The 25,886-nt window shown below is 51.2% G+C and overlaps 2 protein-coding genes and 1 long non-coding RNA gene across 6 annotated transcripts in view; 1 reads left to right on the forward strand and 2 right to left on the reverse strand.

Annotated features, from left to right (window-relative positions):
- Positions 1-1,409: 1,409 nt before the first annotated feature.
- On the reverse strand, positions 1,410-19,450 carry EXOSC10 (exosome component 10). Of its 2 annotated transcripts, none has more exons than XM_053280860.1 (25): positions 19,234-19,450; positions 17,800-17,936; positions 16,520-16,643; positions 15,961-16,065; positions 15,662-15,827; positions 14,586-14,697; positions 14,117-14,192; positions 13,896-14,006; positions 12,818-12,961; positions 12,463-12,653; positions 11,783-11,939; positions 11,141-11,289; positions 10,440-10,490; positions 9,575-9,686; positions 8,930-8,980; positions 8,308-8,386; positions 7,639-7,748; positions 6,826-6,921; positions 6,205-6,279; positions 5,592-5,679; positions 5,068-5,141; positions 4,784-4,958; positions 3,541-3,602; positions 2,668-2,747; positions 1,410-1,564 (listed from the first exon to the last, which is right to left on the reverse strand). In XM_053280860.1, the coding sequence occupies exons 1-25, from the start codon at positions 19,342-19,344 to the stop codon at positions 1,534-1,536; spliced, it is 2,667 nt and encodes an 888-aa protein (XP_053136835.1). In that variant the 5' UTR covers positions 19,345-19,450; the 3' UTR covers positions 1,410-1,533. The 2 variants fall into 2 exon arrangements, with proteins under 2 accessions (XP_053136835.1, XP_053136834.1); XM_053280859.1 differs by having other exon boundaries at positions 5,068-5,144; positions 19,234-19,449.
- Positions 19,451-19,492: 42 nt separating this feature from the next.
- On the forward strand, positions 19,493-20,869 carry LOC128338432 (uncharacterized). Its single transcript, XR_008312618.1, has 2 exons — positions 19,493-20,230; positions 20,556-20,869. It is a non-coding gene; the product is annotated as an uncharacterized LOC128338432 (long non-coding RNA).
- The window catches only part of MTOR (mechanistic target of rapamycin kinase), an 89,867-nt gene continuing 84,722 nt past the window's right edge, over positions 20,742-25,886 (reverse strand). For 2 of the 3 annotated variants that reach the window (XM_053280857.1, XM_053280856.1), the window contains 6 exons: positions 25,405-25,540; positions 24,549-24,614; positions 23,429-23,509; positions 22,790-22,870; positions 22,057-22,162; positions 20,742-21,764 (listed from right to left, as the gene is read on the reverse strand). In XM_053280857.1, coding sequence (XP_053136832.1) covers positions 21,749-21,764; positions 22,057-22,162; positions 22,790-22,870; positions 23,429-23,509; positions 24,549-24,614; positions 25,405-25,540 — 486 coding nt within the window. In that variant the 3' untranslated portion in view covers positions 20,742-21,748. The remainder of the gene's footprint in view (positions 21,765-22,056; positions 22,163-22,789; positions 22,871-23,428; positions 23,510-24,548; positions 24,615-25,404; positions 25,541-25,886) is intronic. The other variant, XM_053280858.1, reaches the window with a different exon arrangement.

Below are 25,886 nucleotides of genomic sequence, written 5' to 3' on the forward strand. Positions count from 1 at the left end.
GGGAAACTCGGGGGCCGCGAAGCCTCTTCGAAGGGGGCGCCGGTGAATGCATGCACGAATGAAAGTGCCTCGCCTGCGCCCCCTGCAGGGGAGCTGGTCGGATGGCAGCGAGCACGAACTGCCCCCCTTGCTAAGCAGAGGCTGCTCTGGTTTGCATTTGCATGGGAGACGACATGAGTGAGCCCTGGAAGATAGGAAGCTGCCATATACTGAGTCAATGTACACTCAACACATGTTGGTTCAAATTTTATTCTGAAGAGCTGCAAAGGAATGACACAGCCTGGGGGTGATGGGAGTTGTAGTCCAACAACATCTAGGGCTGAGGCGGCGAGCATCTGCTTTGCACGCAGAAGGTCCGGCCTCAGTCCCTGGCAGCATCTCTAGGTAGGGCTGAGAGAGACTCCCGTTTAACCTTGGAAAGCTGCTGCCAGTCAGTGTTGGCAACATTCAGGTAGATGTACCGAAGTCTGACTCAGTAGAAGGCAGCGCGTAAGGTGCCACTGTGTATGTCTTCTGCTACTAAAATGGGCTCTGTCATCCCGGGGTCATTCCCTTGCTGCACCCGTGGGGGGGGGGGGCTCTCTCATGCCCCCTAAGGTGTCTGCCGCGGCAGCCCCCTGCCTAGTATCATTGCATTAAGATGAATGAAAATCATGAAGGGCAATTAACTCCCCTATTCCTTTTCAGTGCCAAATACATACATGCAAGTGTTCGTTCTGGACTTCTCGTTTTTCTCCGTATGGAAGGGGGCAGGGTGGGAATCGTCCGTCTCTGGGGGCGCCAAAACTCCCCCGGGCAGGCCCTGCTATCAGGTGGGAGTTGCTGGCGGCATCTTCGGGTGGGGCAGTGCAAGGCCCCTCTCTGGCAGAGAACCTGAAGGGCTGCTGCCAGTCAGAGTAGACAGTGTGGAGCTAGATGGGCCAAGGGTCTGACTCAGAAGGCAGCGTCCGGTGTCCCCACTCGGGCATAGGGGGCCTGTCGGTGCCTCCCCCCCGCCCACAGGCCAGTCTGACTCTCTGCATTAATATCAGCTGCTCCCGATGCAGAAGGCATGACTAGCACCAGGAAGGGTGGGTGGGTGGGTGGGGGGATCTGTGGTGGCCTAAGCCCCCCACCCAATCTACGGCATGGAGGCGTCTCTCCAATGCTCTGCTGTCCTCACTCACAGAGGGGGTCTAGGAGCCCGTGCGGAGGTGCGATTGGGGTCCGGCGAACGTTGGGCGATCAGAGGCTCCCGGTAAGATTGCTCTAACTCAACGGGCAGGGAAACCCCCTAAGAAGTTGTTCAAAGAGTGGGGGGTGGTGTGGGGTGTGTGTGGAAGAACACAAGGCCGTGAAGATTTCCCTCCCCCTGCTTTCAGGAGGAGAAGAGCCGTTTAATTTTTCTCTCTTTTTTTTAAAAAAACCCCAACAACAACAACAACAACAACAACCGGTATTGTGCAAAGTGGCCGGTGCGTCCCTCGCTGGAAAGCCGCTCCCTGTGCCGGTGCCGTCCTGCCGGTTTCTCGCTGGAGGGTTGCCTGGGCCGTCTCATCTTTTGGGCCAGTTATGTCTGAAGCCCCTGTGCAGAGGAGGCAAAGAGAGGGAGGGAGGGAGGTCCTTTTTCTCCGGGATGGTTCTGGGACAGTTTGGCTGGAGGACGCCTCGGCTCCCTCCATGGTTCAGCCAGGCGAGGGAGCCAGGAAGGGCCGGAAGGGAGATGGAAAGACCCGGGCAGGCCTCTGGGTGGTTTCCAGGAGCAGATCACTGGGGTCGGGGTCTGACCCCCAAAGCCCCCCTTCTCACATCAGGCTGCTGGGGGTGGGGTCAGCGCTCAGGGCAGAGCATCTGCTTGCACGCTGAGGGCCCAGCATCACTCATCCGCTTGATGAATACTTGGAGCTGCCTCCTGAGTCCATCTGGCTCAGTACTGCCTACTCTGGCTGGCAGCATTTCCAGGTGGGGCTGGGAGAGACTCCTGCCGGAAACCTTTTGAGAAGCTGCTGCCAGTCAGAGTAGACAAATCTGAGCCAGATGGACTTGGAAGGCAGCTGCAAGTATTCATCAAGAGCACGCCTACTCAACTTAGGCACACACCCCTCCACACACACACAGCTGCTTTTGGGCTACAACTCCCATAATCCCCAGTCACAGTAGCCAATAGCCAGGGATTATGGGAGTTGTAGGCCAACATCTGCAGGAGGGCCAAAGTTGAGCAGGCCTGATCGAGAGGATCCTTAGTTAAGCATCTGCTTTTTAAAATTTATTTTAAATTTAACATTTTATTATCCTGCTCTTCCTCCAAGGAGCCCAGAGTGGCGTACTACATACTTAAGTTTCTCTTTCACAACAACCCTGTGAAGTAGGCTAGGCTGAGAGAGAAGGGACTGGCCCAGAGTCACCCAGCAAGGATCATGAGGCTGAATGGGGATTTGAACTCGGGTCTCCCTGGTCCTAGTCCAGCACTCTAACCACTACACCACATGCTGGCTCTGTATACAGAAGGTCCCAGGTTCAGACCTGAGTATTTATGCTAGCATAAGACAGTAACCTGGATGCTACCCAATCAAAATAGATCCCACAAGCCCAAGATCTGCCCTCCTGAACATTGTGGACTAGAAACGCCTGAAGATATATACCCATATGAGAGAAAAATAAAAATAAAAATCTATCCCTTGGACGTACCTGTTGGATTTCCCAGCCATGTAGGACATGCTTTTTGTTCCGGCTGGCTGCTGAACTTTGCTGGCACCTGAAAATTTCTTCTTTTATTTTTTGAGAGAGAGGGGGGGGGAGAAAACAAAGTTGAAACAACCCTCTCATTCCACTTGCAGCTCAATCATGAATCTTTAGCCCCACTATGCTCCACAGGATCCACTCCCTCATTTGGCTCTCATTCATTTACAGAACTAGGCAGGTCTCTGTCTGCAAGGAGCCTGCAGTCTAAAGCAGACGACAAGTTTTAAAACGCAATTTTAAAAGCGCCGCAGAAACGCTGCACTGAACAGTGACTCTCCCGTTTCCTGACAATGCAGCAAAGCATTTCCTGGCAAGAGGACGGGATGCCTGCAATTATCCATTGGAAAGGGCATTTTGGGTCCTGGCAGAGGTTCTCCATATCCAGGGGAAAAACGAAAGACAGAGGGGTGATGGGTATTGTAGTCCAGAAACACCCAAGGTTGAGCATCTCTGCCTAAGTGCTCCCTTCCTCCAAGAGTGTGCCTGCCCCATGCGTCTTTATCACCATCAAATAAATAAATAATAGGAAGCTGCCACATACTGAGTCAGACCACTGGTCTATCTAGCTCAGGATTGTCTTCACAGACTGGCAGCGGCTTCTCCAGGGTAGCAGGCAGGAATCTCGCTCAGCCCTATCTTGGAGATGCTGCTGCCAGGGAGGGAACTTGGAACCTTTTGCTCTTCTCAGAGCGGCTCCCATCCCTTAAGGGGAGTATCTTACATTGTTCACACTTCTAGTCTCCCATTCATCTGCAAACCGAGACAGACACTGCTTAGCTCCCACCACAGAACACAAGAAAGGCCCTGCTGGATCCTTACTTTGCCTGCATGGGCTTGCTTGGCAGGATCAAACTGTGCCGAGGCTTTGGGTTTGCTGCTTCCTGAAAGAGAAAAGGGGCAAGTTGTAGCTGAGCTTGTGGCGGGGATCTAGAAAGCAGTGATCTGCAGGGCAAACTCTGCTGTCCCGGGGATCTCAGTGCCCGATGGGCATTGGCTCTCTCTCCTGCTGCCGGTGGGGTGCCGCACCCGATTGGCTCTCCCTGATTGTGCAGAGGAGGAAGCCAGCAGGAAGTAAGGAATGCTGGGACGTGTAGTTTGGGAGAGGGAGAGAGAGAGAGCGCGCATGAAGGGGATGCACAATCCTCTCTGCCTAGCAAGCTGGGAGGCTTGCAGTTTCTGGTATGTATGTATTTTGTTTATTTATTTATATATTACATTTATAAACCGCCCCATCCAAAGTTTAAACTTGTTTTACAAGTAGTTTAAAAAGACACAAAAACAAACACCATTTAAAACAAATGCTCAAAACAATCTTAAAACAATTAAAAAACCATTCAAAACCAATTAAAATACTTTAAAAAAAACAATCTAAAAACCTTGGAAGTCCAGGTCCAACAAGTAAGTTTTTAGGGCTCTCTTAAAGGCCCTGAAAGGGAGTATAAGCACTTTCTCTCTCTCTCTCTGCTCTAGAGACGGGCTGGGCCGTTTGTGATTCAGAATGCTGCCTGTTGGCTCCAGCATATCTGGCAAGACCTGGACACCCCACAGAGATGACGGGGAGATAAATGTTTGGATTAAGTGTAACCCCCAGCAGGGCTGCACAACTTTCGGCCCTCCCACCGTTCTGTGACGGATCATCCCCAGCGGCCCAAAGTCAGGGATGATGGGAGTTCTAGTCCACAAACCGTTGGAAGGACAAGGCTGTGCAGCCCTAAACTGCAGTTTAGCCTCAATTTTCCTCCTCTCTTGGTTAGAATCTTAGAGTCGGAAGGGACCTCGGGAGGTCTTCTAGTCCAACCTCCCGCTCAGTGGAGGAATCTTTTCTAGCACCCCCGACAGACAACCATGGGAATGGCTTGCAGCTCAGACGGAGCATGCTGGACCTGGGGAGAGCCTCTTGCCTTCCTCTTCCTCCCTGCCCACGGATGGGGAAACCGAGGTCCGAGGCCCTCATTCTACCATACTGTTTTTTCTGTGTCGGTTTTCTGGGATACGGGCACAGGGGGGCCACCGCGGGCAATATTTGGTTCGTGCGCAGCAGCCAAGGAAGGCTGCCTCTTACCGGCAAAGACTCGGAGGTCAGATTTGCTGTAGTCGAAGGGGGTGAAGGGCTTCGGAGTCTCCTGTTCTGCTTCTGGCGGCGGCGGCGGCTTCACCTTCTTCTTCTTCTCTTGCTTGGGGGTCTCCGTCCCGGCCTCACTTTCTGCCCTCTCCCTCTTTTTGCTGGCTTGCTCTTTCTACAAGGAAGCCCCAAAGGAGGAGGAGAGATTTTTCAGAAAGGTGGGGGGGGGGCAGGGAAGGAGCGGGGCCAGCAGCTCCCAGGCGCTGAGGGGCAGAGACACTCACCGCAACCAGCTGGCGAACGGAGACCGCCGTCTTGGCTTTTTCTTTGCACGCCTTCTCGGCAACCTCCCGGGCTGCTGCTGGAGGAGAAAAACGAGAGGTTTGTCAACAGGGCAAGCGGCTGTGCTGGGATCCAGGAACGGCTCATGATGGCCGAGGAGAGATTCGAAGCCAGTTCCTGGCCCTTAGGTGTGTCATTCACCTTTTTAGACACTTTCAGCCACTCCCCGGACAACCGTCTTGCTTCCTTAAGCGAAGGCTCCCCAACTCTTTCAGTCTATCGGAATGAAGATGGCCTCTCAAATAAATGCCAAATCATAAGGTCTAGAAACTTGACTTCACTTCACTGGGGGTGGGTGGGTTCTCAAGGAGCTGAATGTAGGGGCCTGGTCACTGCCTCCCCCCACACCACCGCAAACAATTTTAAGTTGTACGTTTTCTGTATGAACCGCCTTGGGGTTGTTTTAATGAAGGCGGTATACAAATTTAACAATTTAAAAAAACAACAACACCAAGGTAACCCACACCTTTCTGCTGAAGAACTTTCTTTGCCACTTCTTTCTTTGCTGCTGCTTGGAGCTGGGCCTGGCTGAGGAGTTTCCACCGATTACTGATCTGGGAAGACAGAGAAAGGGAAGCCAAACGTAAGCCCCCGGTCCCCATAGGCTCCAGTTTAGAATGTGTTGCATGCAGAAGGCCCCATGTTCAACCCCGAGGCCGGCTGCTGCTCTCAATTGGAGGAGGAGATCCGGTTATCTGGTAGCGAGCACGCATGGTCCCTTTTGCTAAGCAGGGTCTGCCCTGGTTTGCATGTGGATGGGAGACTACACGTGAGCAACTCTGCGAGATTTTGTGGGGCTGCAGCTCAGTGGGAGAAAAGGTCCCGTGTTTGATCCCTGGCAGCATCTCCTGGGAGGGCTGGGAGAGACTTCTGCCTGAAACCTCACACAGCTGCTGTATGAACAATCCTAGATGGATCAAGGGGTTGACTCAGCTTTCAATGTTCCTAGGCTGCCAGACAGTGCAGGCAATACTGGGCTAGATGGACCAATGTCAGACTCAGTATACAGATGCTTTACACACACATTCTCTCTCTCTCTCTCTCTCTCTCACATACACACACACACACACGGCACTTACCTCATAGATTTTCGATGATGGGTCAAACTTTGCTGACTGGGAGATGTGGGCTGGGTTCTGCTCTGCTGGCAAATACTGAGGGGAAAGAAAAAGGTACAAAATGTGACAACCATACAGGTAGCAGTAAAGACCGCCCAGTGCATCCAAAGGCACTCCGTCAGAGGTTCTCAAACCTGGGTCCCCAAATAATCTTGGACTACAACTCTCATCATGCCTTCCCAGCCACTATAGCTGGGGACCATGGGAGTTGTAGTCCAGCAACGTCTGGGGTCCCACGTTTGGGCTCCTTGGCCGGAAGAGCGGGATAGAAATGTAATAAATAAATACATAAATAAAAATAGAGAACTATCTTCCAGGACTTAATAAACAGGTGATAAGAGGACCAAAGCCAGTAGATGAAAGGATGACTCAGTCAGAGACAGCCCCACATAACCAAGCCTATACATGCATGGACTAAATCGTCCCACCGTCTTCCATTTATGCCTGCCTCTCCTTTTGCCAATTTTAGATTCCAAGGGGGGCACATTTCCTAATTCTTTGCAAAGCGCCACATGAATACATAATAAATACAAACAAGATATACTGCCAGCCGCTGCTGGGGTGGAGTAAAGTGCTCTTTACCATCCGGAAGGGGTTTTCGAAGGACTCCATGATGCGAAGGGCTTTCCTCTGTGCAATCGTCAGGTTCTCGTCCTTCTCTTCGTCCACGTCGGGCTCCTTCGGGAATGCAGGAAGAGCCGTGAGCGGGAAAAGGAGAACCATTTGCTGGGTCACTTGGGGGCAAGGATGCTTTGGGACTTTCTGCCTAGAGAGGTCGATCCCCTGCTAACTGGGCAAAGAGGCACCTTTTCAAAGTGGTGACTCTGTGTTTAGCAGGGGGGAGAGCAACTGGCCTTCTCCAACCCCAGCACAGCATCCCTCCAGTGGCTGCTGCTGCCTACCTTCTGTTTCTTTTTAGACTGCAAGTCCTTTTGAAACAAGCAACCACCTTATTACTATTTAATTTTAAATGTAAACTGCTTTGGAAGTTGTGCTGAAAAGCAGTCTATAAATACAACAGCGATACTGCAGAGAACGTGTCAAATAAATGTTAGGGAAAAGGTACCCGACAAGCAACCCGAATGGTTCTCAATGACTGCAACCAGGGCCTGTTAGACCAGGAGGTCTCCAAAACATGCAGTTATCCAGTTCAGAATAGGACCTTGGCCCTGGTGAAAACCTCCTCCTTCCAACTCCCACCCACTGCGGTGGCTGGACGGTCCACGTCTCTCTTGGCCTCCCCAACCCCAGCGCCCGGAACGCTATAGTAGCTTGTACCCCACTCCTTGGAGGAAAAGTGACAGAGAAACCGAACTCGTATCGATAGAGTCATATTTCTAGACTCTGCAGCGGAGAAGTTAATCCCCGCTGACCCCTTCCTGCCACCACACTTACGTTAAAAATGCTGATGCTGGCTCTCAACCAGAGGCACGGAGGGCTAGAGGGTTCCTCCTCCCTGTCCGTTTCTGAAAAGAGACTTGCGTGCTCCAAGGCGCGACCAGGTGCTGTGGGGTGGAATCAGATGGCCAGTTCAACTTATTTAATACATTTTTATTTCTCCCTCCTTTTAAAAAGGCATGCAGAGCAGTGTGCACGGACAGCCCTCTCCCTTCACCCAACAAGCAATATTCAGAGGCAGACTGCCTTTGAACATGAAGGTTCCATTTAGACACTATGGCGAATAGTCCTTGATAGATGCACCCTCCTCATCCACATGTGTCTAATCCCCTATTAAAGCCATCCAAGGGAGTGGCCTTCACCGTGTCTTGTGGCAGTGAGTGCCACAGGCTAATTAGCTGATGCTCACATAATGCAACCTCAAAGCTCCCTTGGGAATAGAGAACCTGTTGGGCTGTTTTTTAAACATTCTTTTCAGCCAGAGGGGTGCAAATAAATACAATTAAAATAATCCAAGCAGTCAAGTGCCTAAATTTTTTTTCTGGGGTGGGTGGGGAGAGCTTCATTTACTACTGGATTTTTGCCCCCTTGCAGTTGACAAAAGTGCAGATTTTATTTTGAAGTGCTGCCCGCAAAAGGGCCTCTCCAAACCCTTCCCAGAATTACCTAGGTCTGAGAGGTTCGCCTTCTCATCTGGAGGAATGTGTGAACGGTCGTGTGGCCCGAACAAATGGTTCTCTGGCTTCTGCAAAAAAAAAGAGAAGAGAAGAGCTGGACTTGTGGTAGCGAGCATGGATTCTCCTTGCTAAGCAGGGCCTGCCTTGGTCTGCATTTGGATGGAGACTACATATGTGAGCACTGTAAGATATTCCCCTTAGGGGGATGGAGCCGCTCTGGGAAGGGCAGAAGGCTCCAAGTTCCCTCCCTGGCAGCATCTCCACAACAGGACTGGGAGAGACTCCTGCCTGCAACCTTGGAGAAGCTGCTGCCAGCTTGGGTAGACAATACTGAGCTAGATGGACCAAAGGTCTGACTCAGTATATGGCAGCTTCCTATGTTAAAAATGTGGGAACTGTGCTTTCTTTTAGAAGCTGCTGGTTGCGTTCATGTGAACAATTGGCTCAGGTCTAAGGGGCCGCTCTGGGAATTGGAGACACGGACACACCCAGTCCAGTCTCAGCATCACTGTCTGTGCAGATGATGCACAATACGGGACATAACCAGCATGGAAAACTGAACTCACATCGAAACCCCGAAGCGTGAGAATGGGAGGCCAGAAACGACTCACCTCTGTGTTTGGAAGAGGGCCTCTCTTTTTCACAGCAACTGCCATCTCAGACTGAGAGTGAAAAGATGAAACAAACAAAAAAATCACTCAAGAGGTCATTTGTCACCCTTTCAACTTCTCACCCCCCCACCCCACCCCAAACCCGGCCCCACTCTGTTAGCTCCAAAATCCACTTCCTAGTCCTTGGCTGAGCTTGAACGCATCAAGGAATGTTCAAAAACATTCTAGCTGCTCAGGAAAAACGCCCTGCACTTGGATGTTGACAGGTGGCGAACAGTTTTACTATTATTACTGTCCTTTGTGGTGGTGGTGGGGGCTGCAATTCGGGGTGTGTGTGTGTGTGCTCCCACTTGGCATGCAGAAGGTTCCGGGTTCAATCCCCGACATCTCCAGGTGGGGCTGGGAAAGACTATGATACCTTGGAGAGCCGCTGCCAGTCTGTGTAGGCAATACTGAGTTAGACAGACCAAGGGTTGGACTCCAAATAAAGCAGCTTCCACAGCTAGGGTTTATATGGTAAAAATTAGGATTTTCGGGTTAGGTATTAATGCATGAAGTGGGGTTGGGGGGGGGGGGGCTAGTGTATCCGCTCCATTGCTTAAACCACAGACGTGACCAGCACAACATGCTCCGCTGAAAAGGCACCTTCAGTAACGGCATCTCTCTGGCCTGCTGGACGAGGAGGTGCAGTTCGTTGATTTGCTGGCGGACAAGCGGTGGGATGGGGTTGCAGCAGGCGATGATACCCTGGGGCTCCCTACAGAGAGAAAAGGGGAAGAACGTCCGCTGAGAAACATTCTGCAACTGATGAAGCAGAACCATTAAAGAAAACATCAACGGGTCAAACCACCAGGGCAGGGCAGGGCAGGGCAGTTCAGCGCAGCCGAAGTCACCGTTTTATGTGGCACCGATCTAGAATTAACATGCAGGCTTGAGCACCTTTCAAAAGGTACTTTGGGGACTGCCTGCACCCAGCGGAACCTCCTGACTAGATTGGCCGGAAGGGCTCTGCTCCGTGTGCTGGCTCCAAGAGGCCCGTTGGTTGAGCACGTGGTGCAGGGCCTTCTCAGTGATGGCCCCCTGGCTGCACAACTCACGTGCGGCCGAGATCCACGTGGCCCCCTCCCTCCCAGCAGACTCTGAGAGACTGCCCCTTTTAAACAGGTGTTTGGCCACCAAGTGACGGAGGAGACTGTGCCAGCCAGACTCCCTTATAGCCACTGGGGCTAGGCCTCACATCCCTGCCCCTAAATCCCCAAGGACTTCCCTCTTGGGGCACACGGGCTGGCAGCAGTCGACAGGGAAGGGCAGCCCAACAGCAGCTGCGGAAGGCAACCCGTTTGGTGCCACGTCCGGTGGGTGAACTGGGTGGCAACTCAGGCAGGAAGTCCCGAATGTGACGGACAGAGCCACGGACCGATTGCCAAAGAACGGGAAGGCCCGGCTGTATCTATGAACTGTCTCCCCCAACCTGGAAGCTGCGAGCAGATGCAAAGCAAAACAGACTTACTTGGGCAGCTGTTCGGCCATCTTCATCAGCATGTGGTTCGGAAGCACGTACCTGCAGGGCGAGGAAAGGAGTCCACAAATAAACACGGCTACAGGCCCTCTTTTTGCTCCCCGAAAGGTATCCTTGGAGGGAGAGCATGTGTGCGAGGAAGGAGCAAGGGCTGGTCGCTCTCAGAGGAAGTGCCTGTTGGACTTCAGCAAGAGTTTCCGTTCCGGCCCCGCCTCCTAACGAGGACGCCGCCCCCAGCAGGGACTCGCGCAGAGATGCGACGGGTTCTTTCTTCCGTTCAATTCCGTTGCGCCAGGAATGATTCACTCACACCCAACGTGGAGATGTGACAGAGTCACCCTTCTCCCAGCCGAGATGCTTTGGAAGGAGGCATGAGGCCAGAGCAAGAAGGGGCAGCCCCCTCTAAGGGTGGGCGTTCTGGGGGTCACACAAACTTAATTTTATTTCCCACTGCCAAATTAGCCCCTCTCTCTTTCTCACCACACCCAAGTATATCCTGACCCATCTTCCTTGTCACGAGGATCCCTGGATGTTGCTGACTGCAATTCCCAGCATCCCCTTGGCCGGGGAATGCTGGGAGTTGTAGTCAACAATGTCTCTGGGAATCCCCGAGACCGGGAAAGCTGCCCAGAGGCATCGGCATCGGCTTCCTTCCAAGGGAGCCGTGACCCGGAAAGGAGCCCTTCGCCTACCCAGTGCTCTCGTCCTCCTGGCGTGCCATCTTGTCTCTCCAGGCAAAGAGCAGCCGGAAGGCCGTCAGCTGCTGGCTGTTGAGATGCTTCTTCTGCTTCCGGTAGAGCTCCAGGTACGAGTCCTCAGTGAAGATGGGCTTGGTGTATTTCTAGGCAGGAAGAGGGAAGCGAGTCAGCTTGCTTACCTACTAAACGCCTCCTCCTCCTCAGGTAATTTATTCCAGGTCTTTTAAGCGTCGATTTGATCTCCCTATTCTGTGTTTAGCGATGTGCAGACAAGGATGAAGGCACCACTGAGAGACCTCCAAGGCCAAGGGGAAGACAGAACCGTCCTGGAGAGGGTCTATCGAGGGGGCCGCTAAAAGTCGACACCAACTCGACGGCGCCGAATCAATCAATCCATCAAGGCCTTGTTTGGACGAGGGTTTTCATTGGGTTTCCCAGCACAGCGCTGCCCCGTTTACTGAAGTCTGTGGACTGGGTGAATCAACGGGATCCTGATGTTTTAGGATCCGTAAGTGGCAAAACCGCCTTGAACGGCCGAGGCAGAAAGGCAGTGGGAAATGTGCCAATCGGCAGAGACGTTTCCAAAGGGCGTCTGGGCTCCCTCCTCTCTGGCTCTGCCCGGCGCGGCGAATTCACCTTCAAGCAGATGGCCGTGCTCCGGTGCCAGACCTGCTGGATCTGAGCGGGCTGCTCGTTGGATCTGGCCCACAGCTCCTCTCTCACGCGGTCGTAGATGTAGAGCAAGTAGTGAGTGTCGTCGCGGGCGTACTGGACCATCTCTTCAGGCAGCGGGCTGCAAGAGAGAGAGGAAGCCACGCCGTATACAATGCCCTGGGCCATCCTTTTCTCCTGGAGGATGTCTGTTGGGGACTGAACCTCACCATCCTTTCGTGAACCATTTTTAATTTTGGGACTTGTGCCCATTCTAGATGCAGAAGGTCCTCGCTCTCGCTCTCGCATCTCCTGGGAGGGCTGGGAGAGACTCCTGCCTAGAACCCTGGAGAAGCTGCTGCCAGCCAGAGCGGACGATACTGAGCCAGATGGATCAGTATAAGGCAGCTGCCTTTGTTTAGGAACGGGCCCATAGCTGCTGAGTGGGAGAGCAGCCGCCTGCTTGCGTGCACACAAGGTCCCAAGGCCTCTCCCTGACAGCATCTCCAAGAGAGGGCCAGGAGAGACTCCTGCTCCGAACCTTGGCAAGCCGCTGCCAGCCTGGGCAGGCAGTCCTGAGCCAGAGGGACCAAGGGCCTGACTCCGTGCGTGGCAGCTTCCCCGGCCTCAAGGCCCCCTTCCAAAGCACAGCGCTGGTCCCTTACCGGATCCTCCAGTCAGCCAGCTGGTACTGCTTGTTGGCGTCCACGCTGCAGTAGAGCTTGAGCAAGTGATCCAAGGAGTGTCTGCCCAGGTTGAGTTGCCGGGCGGCCTGGTGGGTGTCGAACATGTTCACCAGGTAGAGGCCGAAGTCCCTCTGCAGCCACTCCACATCCGAATCGGCACCGTGCAGGACCTGCCAAAGCACCGCCGTGGGGCGGGGATCAGCTCGGGCCAAGGCAGAGCCCCGGAGAGGGCGGCCCAGCCACTTCTAGAGAAGGGGGCCCCTTGCTGTCTGACCACCATTCACGGCAGCCTGGGGGCGGGGTGGGGAGGGGACGCCGACACGCCCCTGCTCACCTTGACGATTGCGGGGTCTGTGAAGGCCTCGTTCAAGATGTACAGATGGTCGCGCAGCTCCAGGGCGTCGACGATGAAGTCCTCCGTCCGGGTGGAGATCTGCACCAGGCACGTCAAGCCCAGGAAACTCCGGTAGGAGTGGTGCTGCCGATTGGGGGAGACGAGCAGAAGCAGCCGTTAATCCAGAGTGAAAGGAAGAGGCGCCCTCCTTGGGAGTTGGGATGGGGCCAGTTGGTTTTGTGGCAGCCAGAATAAGTTAGAGAGAGGCCCCTGACCGTGGGACTCCAGATGGTGTTGGGACTATGATCCCCCATCACCTCCAGCCACCACGGTGAAAAGACTGCATCCCTATTACGCTCCAGCCACCACGGTGAAAAGACAACAATCCCCATCACCCCAGCCACCATGACGAAAAGACTAGGATCCCCATCACCCACAGCAGCCTTGTCACACCAAGCTTTTTATTTACCTGATTTTTAAAACTGAATTACCCTCTCTTTTTTTTGGTAAACCCAGTTTCTTCCTTTTTAATTTATTTTTAAAGTGTTTAAGTGATATTCAGTTATGTAAACTGCCATGAGCGACTCCATTTTTTCTCAGAAAGACAAGGTATCAATCCTTTTGTTGTTGTTGTACCTGGTAGGTTCTTTAGCTTTTTATAATTTTCAGTTTTTAGCTTTTAAAATAAGCTTTAATTTGAACCTAATACTGATCGTGGTTTTTAATCTGGCAACTTCTGTTTAATTTAGTCAATTTTATTACTTTTATTGTATCTTGTGTCTATCTTATTGTTGTGAGCTGCCTCGCGCAATAGTGCACTGGAGGGGCGGGGTATAAATATTTTAAATAATAAATAATTCACTAGTCAGAGAAGAATTCCAAGGGGTGCATTTAAAAGTCACGCTCTGGATTCCTTCCCCTGCCCCGTCATAAGAAGCAGCCCTCCAAAAACTGAATTTTGTCTCGGCGTTGCAAATGTGCTTTCTGAAATGCTCAGTTCTGATGGGCAGAAGTTGGGCTTCTGCTGCATACACTCTAGAAGAAGAATACCCAACAACGATCCAAGACAGGCCCTCACCTCCAAATCCAGGGCGAATTCTTTACAAGCCACGAGCTTTTCGTTCAACTCCACCAGCTCGTCCAAGGTGGAAACAAAATGGCAGGGCGTTTCGGCGAGAGGCCTGTACATCTGCAGAGGGAAAGAGGGCAACGGTCAGGATTTCCCGGGCGCTGGGCTCCAGCCGTGAAGGCAAGAGACCCTTGACTTCGAGGGAGCTGAGCTTCAACGGGAGAACTCACCTGCACTTGCGGCTTCTCGAGGAGCTCAGCCAGTGGTGAAAAATGCTCCAGTTCATATTGGTAGGGGTGGGCAAACCTGTATGAGCCGAGAAGAGGGATGCAATCGGGGACGAGGAGGTTCATTTCAGAAAGAGAGGAATGGGACTGAACAGATAGAGCCGCGGGTTCTGAACTCTAAAGGCCTTCCGGGAGCCCTTTCCACAATGGCCCGTCTGCCAAGGAACCCCGGGGGATTCTAGGACAGGGCCTAGGGCGCACCATTCACACGAGGCCCTGCTCGGACTGCCACCCGATGGTGCAGTGGGGAAATGGCTTGATTAGCAAGCCAGAGGTTGGCAGTTCAAATCCCCATTGGTATGTTTCCCAGACTATGGGGAACGCCTCTAGGTAGATGGCAAGGTGTCTTGTGCCAGGTTTGGGAGAAGAGTAGAGGAGTGGAGAAGTCACTCTCCTTGACTCCTGCCCTTACATATCTTGCTCTATCTGCTGAGTCCTCTGCTGATGGAGGAAGTCGGCCAGGGCGGCTGGGACATCCAAGTCCTCGGGACGCTCTTTCCGTGCTCGGCGGCTTTTTGAGAGTGCTGGAGAAAAGAGGCAGACTGTCAGATTTGCTTAAAGAAAACTGCGGAGGAAGACACCTTTGCCAGCTCTCTTCCAGCTTGCAACGGGAGAGTCAAGAACAGGAAGATCATCAACGCAAGAGTCACACCGGGGGATCTGTGGGCGATCTTTTGACCTCTGTTTTATACCTAGGGACCAGTGTGCCCTCTAACAGGGAATTCCAGATGTTGCTGACTACAACTCCCATAATTCCCAGCCAAAGGCCATCACAGCTGGGGATACTGGGAATTGTAGTCAACAACATCTGGAATTCCCTGTTCGAGAGAATGCTTCTAGGAACCCCCCGATCTCTGCAATAGGCTCGGAATCAGTTTTTGAAGTACTCATATGTATTACTCAAGTATCAAAGAATGTGGGCATTTAGTTTCAATCTCTGGGAAACATGGATCTACCCAGTAACTACTTATTTAAACGTTTTGGGGGAAATATGGCCTCACTGTAGGAGCTGTTTGAATGAATGAATGAATGTATTATGAATGCTGATCACATAGAAACTACAACAATAGTGCAGTCAATTTAAGAAGCCATCCCCAACACACAATATGCCCATATTTACCTGAACAGAAGACGGCTCTGAATTTAAGAGAACCCTCTTTAAAATGCAGGGTATACTGTACTGATCTGAAAGGCAGAGGATTCTGAATTTAAGAAGACCCCGATTTCTAGCATCAAGGAACTTGGGAAAACCCTGGTCTTGAATTCAGGTAAATACAGTACGTCTTCGCAGTAACGACAACTACTTTGTGAAACCTTGGGATCTTAAGACAGAGCTTAAGTAGGAGAAATTCACCTGCCGGTGGGTATATCTAACAACAACTTGCAAATTTGCTTATAGCTACAGTCCTAGGAGACGTGGGGACAGGTCTGAATCCGTTGCTCTTGGAATAGCCCCCAATGTCCCAGCCAGCCTTCCTTTCTCCTCACCTTCTGGCAGCGGCTTCAGAGCGTTGGGCTTGACAAAGAGCTTGGGGACAAAGGGGGTGTTGGAGTTGTCCACTTTCTCGCGGAAGCTGAGCTGGGGCCGGGCGATGTTCTTGGCATGCAGCAAGTGGAAAGTTTCTGACTTGGTCCGTTTGCTGGTCTCCCCGCTCTGCCGGAAGGAGGAGGGCACCATGAGCTGGGCTCAGGCGGGGCGTAGGACCCAGAAGGCAGCTCTGAACGTGCAAGGCGCCCTGGGGGGTCATCAGCCTGCTCGGCGGCCTATGGCAAGAGAGGATGCTCACCTTGCGGTTCCAGCTGGAGATGATTGTCTTTGGGGGCTGCAAGCCTGAGGGAAGGATAGGCTGCTGGTTCTTGTTCACACCGGCGGCTTCGTCCAGGAGAATGCCCTGAAGGTTCATGAGAGGGAGTCCAATGAAGCGGCACAGTTAGAGATGGGGTGGGGGAGACAGAGAGAGGGGGACTGGGAGGAGAGCTGGTCTTGTGGCAGCAGGCATGAGTTGTCCCCTTGGCTAAACAGGGTCCACCCTGGTTTGCATTTGGATGGGAGGTTACATGTGTGAGCCCTGTAATATATTCCCCTTAGGGGATGGGGCCGCCCTGGGAAGTGCACCTGCGTGCTTGCATGCAGAAGGTCCCAAGTTCCCTCCCTGGCAGCATCTCCAAGACAGGGCTGAGAGAGACTCCTGCCTGCCATCTTGGAGAAGCCCCTGCCAGTCTGTGTAGTCAATGCTAAGCTAGATGGACCAAGGGTCTGACTCAGTATATGGAAGCTTCCTATGTAACTGCAGCCCCAAGGAAGCTGGGAGGTTGGCTCTGGGCCCAGGGCCATGCCCCACTAACCACTCTTTCCAGGATGGCGTCATTGGCGTCCACCAGCAGATCATACTTGTCCTCCAGCTCCGTGACTTTGCCGCGGTCCTTGATGTAGCTGCGGCAGCCATGGTAATGCATGATCTTGCTCATGCTGACAAGCGAGAGTGAACAAAAAGAGAGAGAGAGCGCGCGCGTGGGATGGCATATCTCTGTTCCAGGCCCTTAACCCCAGCAGGGGAACCGAGTTCGAATCTTACTTGCCCACCCTAACTGAGGTCATCAGTCCATTAGCTAGCTCACCAGTCTCAGACTGGGGCCAGCCACGGCGTCCTTGGAGCTCGGAGTCTAGATGCCTCACCCACGTATTTGCCCCTCTGGGGCCCAGTTTTCCTCGACTCCTAACTCCAGTGGGTTTAAAGTTGCCCAGTCTGCCTGAAACCTTCAAGAGCTCCTGCTAGCTCGGGTAGACAGTCCTGATCTCAGTGGACCAACAGTTTGACTTGGGCTAAGTTCATGCCAAGGGAGCCATTAACCAACTGGTGGCCTAGAACTAAACAGGTAGCTATATTCGGCAGGAAACTCAACACTTGCTGGCTCCGAGGCCATAAGACCGTGGCCGTGCTGTGCAGAGCAAAAAGGAGCAGAGGCTTTGTTTAGTTTGGGGATGGGGCTGAAGCTTAAGTGTCAGAGCATCTGCTTTGCACGCAGAACGCCCCTAATTCAGTCCCTGGCAACATCTCCAGGTAGGCCTGGGGAAGACTCCTGCCTGGAACCCAGCATTAGCTGCTCTGATTAGCTGCTGCCAATCAGAGTAGATAAGACTCAGCTGGAAGGTCCCAGGTTAACTCCCCAGCAGCATCTCTAGGTAGGGCTGGGAGAAACTCCTGCCTGAAATCTCAGAGAGCCACTGCTGGTCAGTGTATGTAGACAGTACTGAGCTAGATGGACCAAGGGTCTGACTCAGTCTGCAGCAGCTTCCTATGTTCCTAAGTCCTAACATTTATATCCTGCTTTCTTGTTAGGATAACAATTGAAGCAGCTTGTAGTTAAAAATAATAATCATCATAATAAATGATGCAGTCAATCAACAAATGATTAAAACATCAAAGGCACCATCAGGAACACTTTGCAGCTGAGCAGATTGCACATCAACTTGTCCTCCGAGAGTACAGTCCGGGGGCAAAGAGGAATAAGCGGTACTATACCGAAATCTCTGCAACTCCAGAAGATTCGAGCAAGCAAGCTAACTGGCATTCAATACAAGACCAGTCTGCTGGATATCAGAGAACCAGGCCAGAAAGACTCACCAGTGCAGCAGTCTGTCTCCTTGAGTTTCGCAGAAAGTCTGGAACCCAGGGAAGCTACGGTAGAAATCGAATTCGTCTCCGGGCTGAGGGAGACCACTCGAAGCTTTCGTGGCTGACACAACTGTGCCCAGGGCATGCTAGGGCAATAAAATGTGTACAGGTACTTATAATTATGAGTAGACACTTATTAATTAACAACTAATTATTATTATTATTATTATTTTTACATTTATATCTCTTTCTCCAAGGAGCCCAGAGCAGTGTACTACATACTTGAGTTTCTCCTCACAACAACCCTGTGAAGTAGGTTAGGCTGAGAGAGAAGTGACTGGCTCAGAGTCACCCAGCAAGTCTCATGGCTGAATGGGGATTTGAACTCGGGGCTCCCTGGTCCTAATCCAGCACTCTAACCACTACACCAGGCTGGTTCTCTTCTCTCTTATATGAGCAGGATAAAGTTGAAAGCAACTTTTAAAAAGCGCACACAACTTTTAAACACAGTTCCATCTGTTGCTGATGAAGGTGTGAACTGAAACATTCAATTAAAGTCTGGTTTGCATTCATTGTCCCCGTTGTCAGAGACAACTGCATTGCTGTACAATGCCAATATACAGAATATATAATGTATATTTATGCCACCTAATGGCGCAGTGGAGAAGTAACTTGCCTAGCAAGCCAGAGGTTGCTGGTTCGAATCCCCACTGGTATGTTTCCCAGACTATGTTTCCCAGACTATGGGAAACACCTATATCATGCAGCAGCGATCTAGGAAGATGCTGAAAGGCATCATTTCATACTGCCTAGGAGGAGGCAATGGTAAACCCCTCCTGTATTCTACCAAAGACAAGCACAGGCTCTGTGGTCGCCAGGAGTCGACACTGACCCACGGCACAACTTTACTTTACTTTAACTGATGCCATTTCATTGCATAAATAATTTTATTGCCATTTTAATTTTTATCCACTTACTGCAGGTATAAATATACAACATTTCTGCTTCTATTTTTTATATTTAGAGTTATAAATATATCAAAACATATAACTGCAGTAGTTAAAAAATGTAAATTGCAATAAAGTTTTACTGTTATTATTTGTGCAATAAAATTATGTCAACTGAAAGCAGTTTATAATTTTATGTTACACAGAAGTTCATAATTGCAACCGCTAAATGCAATTACATGGTTACATATACAACTGATATTTTTTATTACAGGTAAGTTCTACACTCTATATATTTATATCAGAAACTATACATGATCTTAGCCATTACTGTTAATAACCCAAACAGAAAAGCTCCGCCCCCAAATTAAAACCCCACCCTCTTAAAGAGACACATTGCCCAGGCTTGAGAGACTGCAACTCCCAGCATACTTAGCGCGACAGCCGCCATGCAGCCCCCGTAGCCGTGACGTAATCCCTCCCTCCCCGCTGCTACCTTGACGAATGAATCGGCGTCGGGAAAACCGGGTAGCACCATGTCCGCGCTGTCCTTCGCCGGAGCCCCCGCCGCGTCGCTAGCGCCCCCGCCGCTCTCCTTCGCCGCCATTTCTCTCCGGTTTACAAGGCCGCGGCTTCTCCGTCCTAGCAGGCAGCCGCCATGTTGGAGAGCGCACCCGTGGAAGGCTACTCGCGCTTCCTCTCGCGAGAACTCCGCCGGACACGAGTCGCGCTCATAGAGGCAAAGGCAAGCACACGCCACCGAGATTTCCGGCTCCCTTCCGCCCCGCCTTTTTCTTCCAGAGTGATAAACGTGCAGCAGCAGTAGCAGCACGGGTGTCTGAATGCAAGTTAAGGCTGGTCTAGGCATGAAGCTGAAGGAAGTGGCAGGCCCCTGAGGGAGTGGACGGGGCTGAGTCGTTTCAGGCTGCCGAGTGGGGCGGGGAGAGTCAGTTTTGGAATGCTCTCCCGCCTTATGGGAAAACCGCACAGTTCCCTGCAAGCAGAAAGCTAGCGCGTCAGGGGGAAGGCTGGTCTAGAATTTCGCTTTGTGCTAAGATTGTTGTTATTTCGAGTAGGGAGTTCAGTGCTGCAGTTCCGTGGTGGGGTGCACCTGCATTGCATGCGGAAGGTCCCAGGTTCAGTTCCTTGTAGTAGCTCCAGGTAGGGCTGGTTGAGAGTCCTGCCTGAAACCCCGGAGAGGTGCTGAGGTCGATGGACCAAAAGTCTGACTCCAGAGAAGGCAGCCTCCTATGATCCAGCCGCCAGCTCCGTCTCAGGTCCACACCTTTGCTTCCTTTGGTGCCTGCTCCGGTGAGATAAGCCGGGATTCCATGTCATCAACCGTCATGGCCTAGGGGAGAGAGCCCCATATACACTCCCCTCTGCTAGTAAGATGATGTGCTTTTAATCGGAGCTGATCATGGCTAAGAAGCAGGGCATAAATATGTATACACATAGCATTTAGAGTGCTCCACATTATCTTGTTATTTTTGGTAAGTTTGCATTTGCTTATTTGGATTGCTGTATTGCTCTCTCTCCCTCTTTTGTTATTGATTCACTAATGTGTCACTCTCAAGAGCAGAAAAGCCATCTCTGCAGTGCTCCAACTGGGATTCCCAGCTGTTGACTACAACTCCCTGCATCCCCAGCTGCAGTGGCTTCTGGCTGGGCATTATGGGTGATCTGGGAATCCCTGTTAGAGGGAACACTGCATCTCTGTTCTTTCTCGCTCGGTAGAAGAAAAGAATTGTTTTCAAAAGTTGGTGTGTGTTACTTTTGTAAACCATACAGAAATTCTGAGCTCTCTCTCTGTTGCAGATATCAAGCTGAGGTATTACAGTACAGGTGGTACCCATGAGGAATGTACCATGCAGAGATTCTCAGGAAAAAAATCGCAACGTGTGAGGAAATGAACTCATCTTTCGGATACAACCTTTTTCTTATGCCACCTCACTGTCCCATGTGTGAACTGACCCGGGGACATGTCTACAAAGAACAGCTTCATACCGTTTTGGGTCCTTTATTGGCACAAAAATGTTCAACTACAACATGGCATCTAAACATGGGTACACAGTGTGCATTTTGCTTAATAGTTGCTTCATTAATAAAATCCTAATGACAATCAGAGTTCACTCTAGTGTTTAACGCCATCCTTCTCTCCCCCTGGAATCACCCAGGTTTCTTTCCCAAACCCATGTCTGTTTTTATGCTCAGCAGTAACAGCTTCTCATTTTCCTCTCTTTGCTCAATGCTAGCCTGGAAAACTCCCCAGAGATACACACTAAAAAATCTCCAGCGTTCCATTTCCTATTAAGATACTCTGCTCCTAAAAAGTCTGAGATCACCTTCTTCCCTCCATGCAAATTGAGTCAGAAACATGCTATCGTGAGGGTATCATTCCCCCCACTGTCAGTCACAATCTGGTTCAGGGCAAGGGTCTCAAACCTGGGTCCCCAGGTGGCGCTGGCCTACAAATCCCATCACCCCTGGTGGCAGGGCATGATGAGTGTGGTAGTCCCAACGCCACCTGGGGACCCAGGTCTGAGAAGCGCTGGTGTGAGGGCAAGTTTTAAGACAGGCAAGTCCGCTAAAGAGCAAGGCCACTTAGGTTACGGAAATGAATTGTGTTATGGCCCAACCACATTACAGAGTCATGCTTTTGTCAAAGTACCTTGAAAACCCACAGTCTGTGTGTCAAGCTAAGAGTCCCCCAAAGACCGAACTCTCCTTAGAGTTGGGTCCACGTATAAACCATTCCGGAACTGCCTTTCCAAGCCTCGGGTTTCACTAGGGGCCATTCGCCCACCTCCCACGGAACAGCAGCTATAAATCCGCTTCACTCTTAATGTACCATTGGCGAGTTTTCTCATCTATATGGCAGACTAGTTGACAAAGGCAATTTCCTGCTCCCGGTCCTTTTTTAAAAATCCTCACTTTTCCGAAGAGTGTGCATGGGGCGCAAAAATACCCCCAGAAGGAATGGTGGTCGGTGTTTCGTCGCAAGCCTTCGTCTACCAAAAAGGGCACCTAAGGAAGGAAAGGAGTTGGCTTGTAAAATGGCTAGGCTTCTCCCCCCACCCGCCTGCTACTTGGGGGGTATGTATGGGGGAGAAGGGGAGATGAGCAGCTTAGGACTTCTGCTTCTTAAACAGCGAGCTTTGGAGCCACTGGATGTCTAAAGCCATCTGCGAAGTGGCATTGTGGAAGGAGGGATTCTCAAACTTGGGTCCCCCAATTACTGCCTGTGGTGGCCTCTTGGAGAAGATGGTGGGACAGGCAGCGACATTCAGAGGCCCAGTGGAGAAAGAGGCCAGCTCACCATCCAATGTAGCACTGGCAGAGGTTCTCGTGGGAGGTCGCCTGCTTAATCAAGAGCTCGACTTGCGTGGGCACGTCCAGCGTTTCATCGTGGGAGAAGTCCCGCCCTAGGCAAGGAGGAAGCAAAGAGAGCGTTCGGGGGGGGGTCTTGCTCATTCATGAGCGGGACCAAAGGGGGACTGTTCAAAAGAAAAACTGAGAGTATATAGTCAAGGCCAAGAGGCTGGCTTGAAGGTAAGCCCCTGATTTCTGGGGTCCCTGTTTTGCAGAGGGTTTTTGGATTTTTTTAATATCTTGTAAACAATGCGGCGGTCATACATGTTAGGAATAAGTTTAGTATTATTTAGTATGACTCTGCTCACTGAGCAAAGAGGCACCTTTAAACAGTGGTGATTCTCTTTACTGAGCAGAGGGAGAGCAACTGGCCCTCTTCGTCCCCAGCACAGCATCCCTCCAGGGTCTATCTTGCGTTTCTTTTTTAGATTGTGAGCTCTTTGGGGACAGGGAGCCATTTTTATTTATTTTAATTTCTCCATGTAAACTGCTTGGGAACTTAGTTGAAAAGCAGTATATACATATCCATAGTAGTAATAGCAGTATAAGATGAAAAAGTCTTTCTGCATTGATTTAGACCGATACAGACCTTTCTATCGTGTTGTGTACTGTTTATTGCAATGTATACTGCTCAATGACCCTAATAACGATACGATTGGATTAAATAATACACCACTTACCGGTTAGTTTATCGCGGACCCTGTTGATAATCTGTATAGCCTTTTTATTCAGAGCTTCCGGCTTCACAAGACCATCCCCTACTAGAGAGCAGAAATAAAGAGAACAGGTCAGTATTTAGACATGGAAGCCCCGAGTAAAAGGCATTACTCTGTGAGGTTTTCTTCTCTGTAGAGTTGGGGAGTTTTACTTTGGGGTGGGGGGAGATGCTAAAGTAGGACATGAGAGAGATTTCTAAAATTATGGATGGCAGAAAGATGCTGCATAGAGAACTCTTCCCCGCTCCCAATACTGGACTTCTGGGTGGACGTGCAATCATTTCAGAAAAGACAAAAACGTTTCTTCACACAATGAATAAACGTAGTGAAGGCTACTAGCTCAGCTGACTCCAAGGGGGAGACAAATTAACGGAGGCGAGCTGAATGGAACCTCCATGTTCACGAGCAGTCTATCTTAGAATAATAGATGCTGAGCACGGGCGGCAGGGGAAGGCCTGGTTTGTGGGGCTTTCCGGAGCCACTGGCTGGTCAGTGCTGGAAACTGACCAAGCAAGGCTGTTCTTTCTGATGCTCAGATAATATTTAGTGGGCTCTGAACAGAAAAACAGGTGCTGGTGTGAGACACAGGCAGACCAAACTTACTGAAGGAATGTATGGATTCCGGTACGGTGGTCCCTGCTTTCTTGTGGGCCGTCTCGCCCAACTCCACGCTGTCCAGCATTTCTAAGCAGGAAGGAGAACGGTCAGATCAGAGACCGAGATGATTCTTTCTATGTCAAACACGATTTGTCCCATGTGGGAAAGTGTTTCATGCGGACCACTGCGTTGCTGGCGGCTAGGGTCAGACAAGAGCTTTAAAAGGGGCTTAGACAAATTCATGGAGGACAGGTCTATCAATGGCTACTAATCTGGTGGCTATGGGCCACCTCTAGCCTCAGAGGCATGATGCCTCTCAATCCCAGTTGTAGGGGAGCAACAGGAGAGGGGGCATGCCTTTATCTTTTGCCTTTGGGCTCCCCAGAGGCATCTGGTGGGCCACTGTGTGAAACAGGATGTGGACTAAATAAGCCTTGGTCCTGATCTAGCAGGGCTGTTCTTATATTCTAAAGGGTTGGGTCAATTTGTCCCCAAATCCAGAAAAGTTAGTCTTGCTTCAGCGCTCCTTAAATAGACAAGACAAATTAGCTGAGACTAACTTAAAGTCCCTTCCATTTCAGTGGGCCTTAGGCGTGACCAGCTTTTTCTGGGTTGAGGCCATCCACTGAATGGTAGCCTTCGGGCAGAAGTTATTAGCCATCTTCTGTAAGGAGAATGCTTCACACACACAGCCCCTGGGCTGCCACGGAACAACCTCGGTGTGAAGGATTTACCAGATTCTCCTCTGACCTCCCCACCCGGCCTAAGGGCAGTTTGTACTGCTTCTGGAGGGGAAGGAAAGAGGTTCAAGGCCTGGGTTGGGAAACTAGAAACCATCTTGGATCTGTCACAGCTGATTTCAGCAACGTCCTCCTCCTCAAAGTCTAACCCCAAAAGAGTCAGGAAGGGGAAATAATATCCCCCCCGCCCCATGCCTGCTCCAGAGGTTCTCAAACCCGGGTCTCCAGATGACGTGGGACTACAATCCCCATCATCCCGACACTCTGGGACCCAAGTTTGAGAACCCCTACTTTATTCAAATAATAATAATAATTTTAAAAAGATACCCCAAATGGGGGAAAAAAACAAAAATAAAAATGAATGCCAGCGGTTGACTCACGCTCACCTACTGACTGGCCAGCGGAGTAGGAATCTGTCCGCGTTCGTGACCGCTTATTACCTTTTGTATTTGCTGCAAAGAGAGCAAACGGTCACTTGTGAGAGCAAAGGCGGGTCCCTTTCAAGTGCACATCTCGGGTTCTCTCTGTGGATCTCTCTTTTCCTGAATGTTAGAGATGGTGGTTCATCTTGTGGTCCCTCCCTGACTGCTAAGCTGGGGAAAAGGATATGTGCTTCCTAGAAGTGAAGGTGCCAGGGTCAAAGCTCTGGCTACTCAGTCCCGTGTGGATGCGTGCCTACAGATACAGGCCGTCTCTTTCTTAGGGCAGCGCCCCCAAAGGGGCCTTTTTTGGTCGTTGGGCCTGGATTGGGGGACTCCTTTCTAAGGGATATTCTCCTGGCTTCCTTGCTGATGGGTTTTAGGCCGGTTACAACTGTATACATGGGGCTTTTGGGGAGGGGGCTAGGTAGCTGGTGCGTTTCTCATTAGTTCCAACACATTGTTATTAGTCCTATGCTGTAGTTGCCTGGTTTCGGCAGGCTTCACGGTTTCGTCCACACGTTTGTATTCTTCTACTCGGATGTTAAAACAAGCAGAGCACCCTGGCCATTTGCACCTAAGACTAGAGATCAGGAGTCACTTCGGTCCGACTTTGCACCTGACGGTTTCACAATGCAACCCACAAACCCAATAAGCCGGAATACTTGGCAGTTGACCAACGTGAGCCCCGTTTCGTTCAGACCAGTCCAAATTTCAGGGCTGGCCATCATCATGCCATGCAGGGGGGACACATTTCGAAGCCACGGGAGGGCCAAGATAGCCCACAGGCGTCCTCCACTTCTGCAGCCCGAGGACCACTTACTGTCCATCAGCCTCCAGTTCAGCAAGGGGTCATAGACGAAGGCTTCCAGGACTGCCATGACACTGTCTCTGTGCTCTCGCAGGACTTCCATCACCGTGTGGCAGGTGATGCGGTAGTTTCCGTCCAAGCCTGTCACCTGCGGAGGCAATGAGAGAAGGGGACGGAAGAGAGCGTCATCTTCCAGCGAGAGACCAGGAGAACTTGGGCCGCGAACATGAATGGTCCCCTTTGCTAAGCAGGGTCTGCCCTGGTTTGCATCCAAATGGGAGGCCACAGGTGTGAGCACTGGAAGAGATTCCTCTTAGGGGATGGGGCTGTTCTGGGCAGAGCACCTGGCTGCTTGCATGCATGCAGAAGGTCCCAAGTTCCCTCCCTGGCAGCATCTCCAAGAGAGGGATGAGAGAGACTCCTGCCTGCAACCTTGGAGAAGCCGCTGCCAGTCTGGGTAGACAATCCTGAGCTAGATGGACCAGTGGTCTGAC

This window comes from Hemicordylus capensis, chromosome 16, assembly GCF_027244095.1.
Source record: "Hemicordylus capensis ecotype Gifberg chromosome 16, rHemCap1.1.pri, whole genome shotgun sequence".
Taxonomy (NCBI): domain Eukaryota; kingdom Metazoa; phylum Chordata; class Lepidosauria; order Squamata; family Cordylidae; genus Hemicordylus; species Hemicordylus capensis.

Coding starts and splice junctions, on each gene's coding strand:
- EXOSC10 (XM_053280859.1), bottom strand. CDS start 19,344: ATGGCGGCGAAGGAGAGCGGCGGGGGCGCTAGCGACGCGGCGGGGGCT. Junction 14,193..14,585: donor CAGCAGATAGAGCAAGATAT/GTAAGGGCAGGA, acceptor CGGCTCATACAG/GTTTGCCCACCCCTACCAAT. Junction 8,981..9,574: donor GAGAGATGCCGTTACTGAAG/GTGCCTTTTCAG, acceptor TTTCACTCTCAG/TCTGAGATGGCAGTTGCTGT.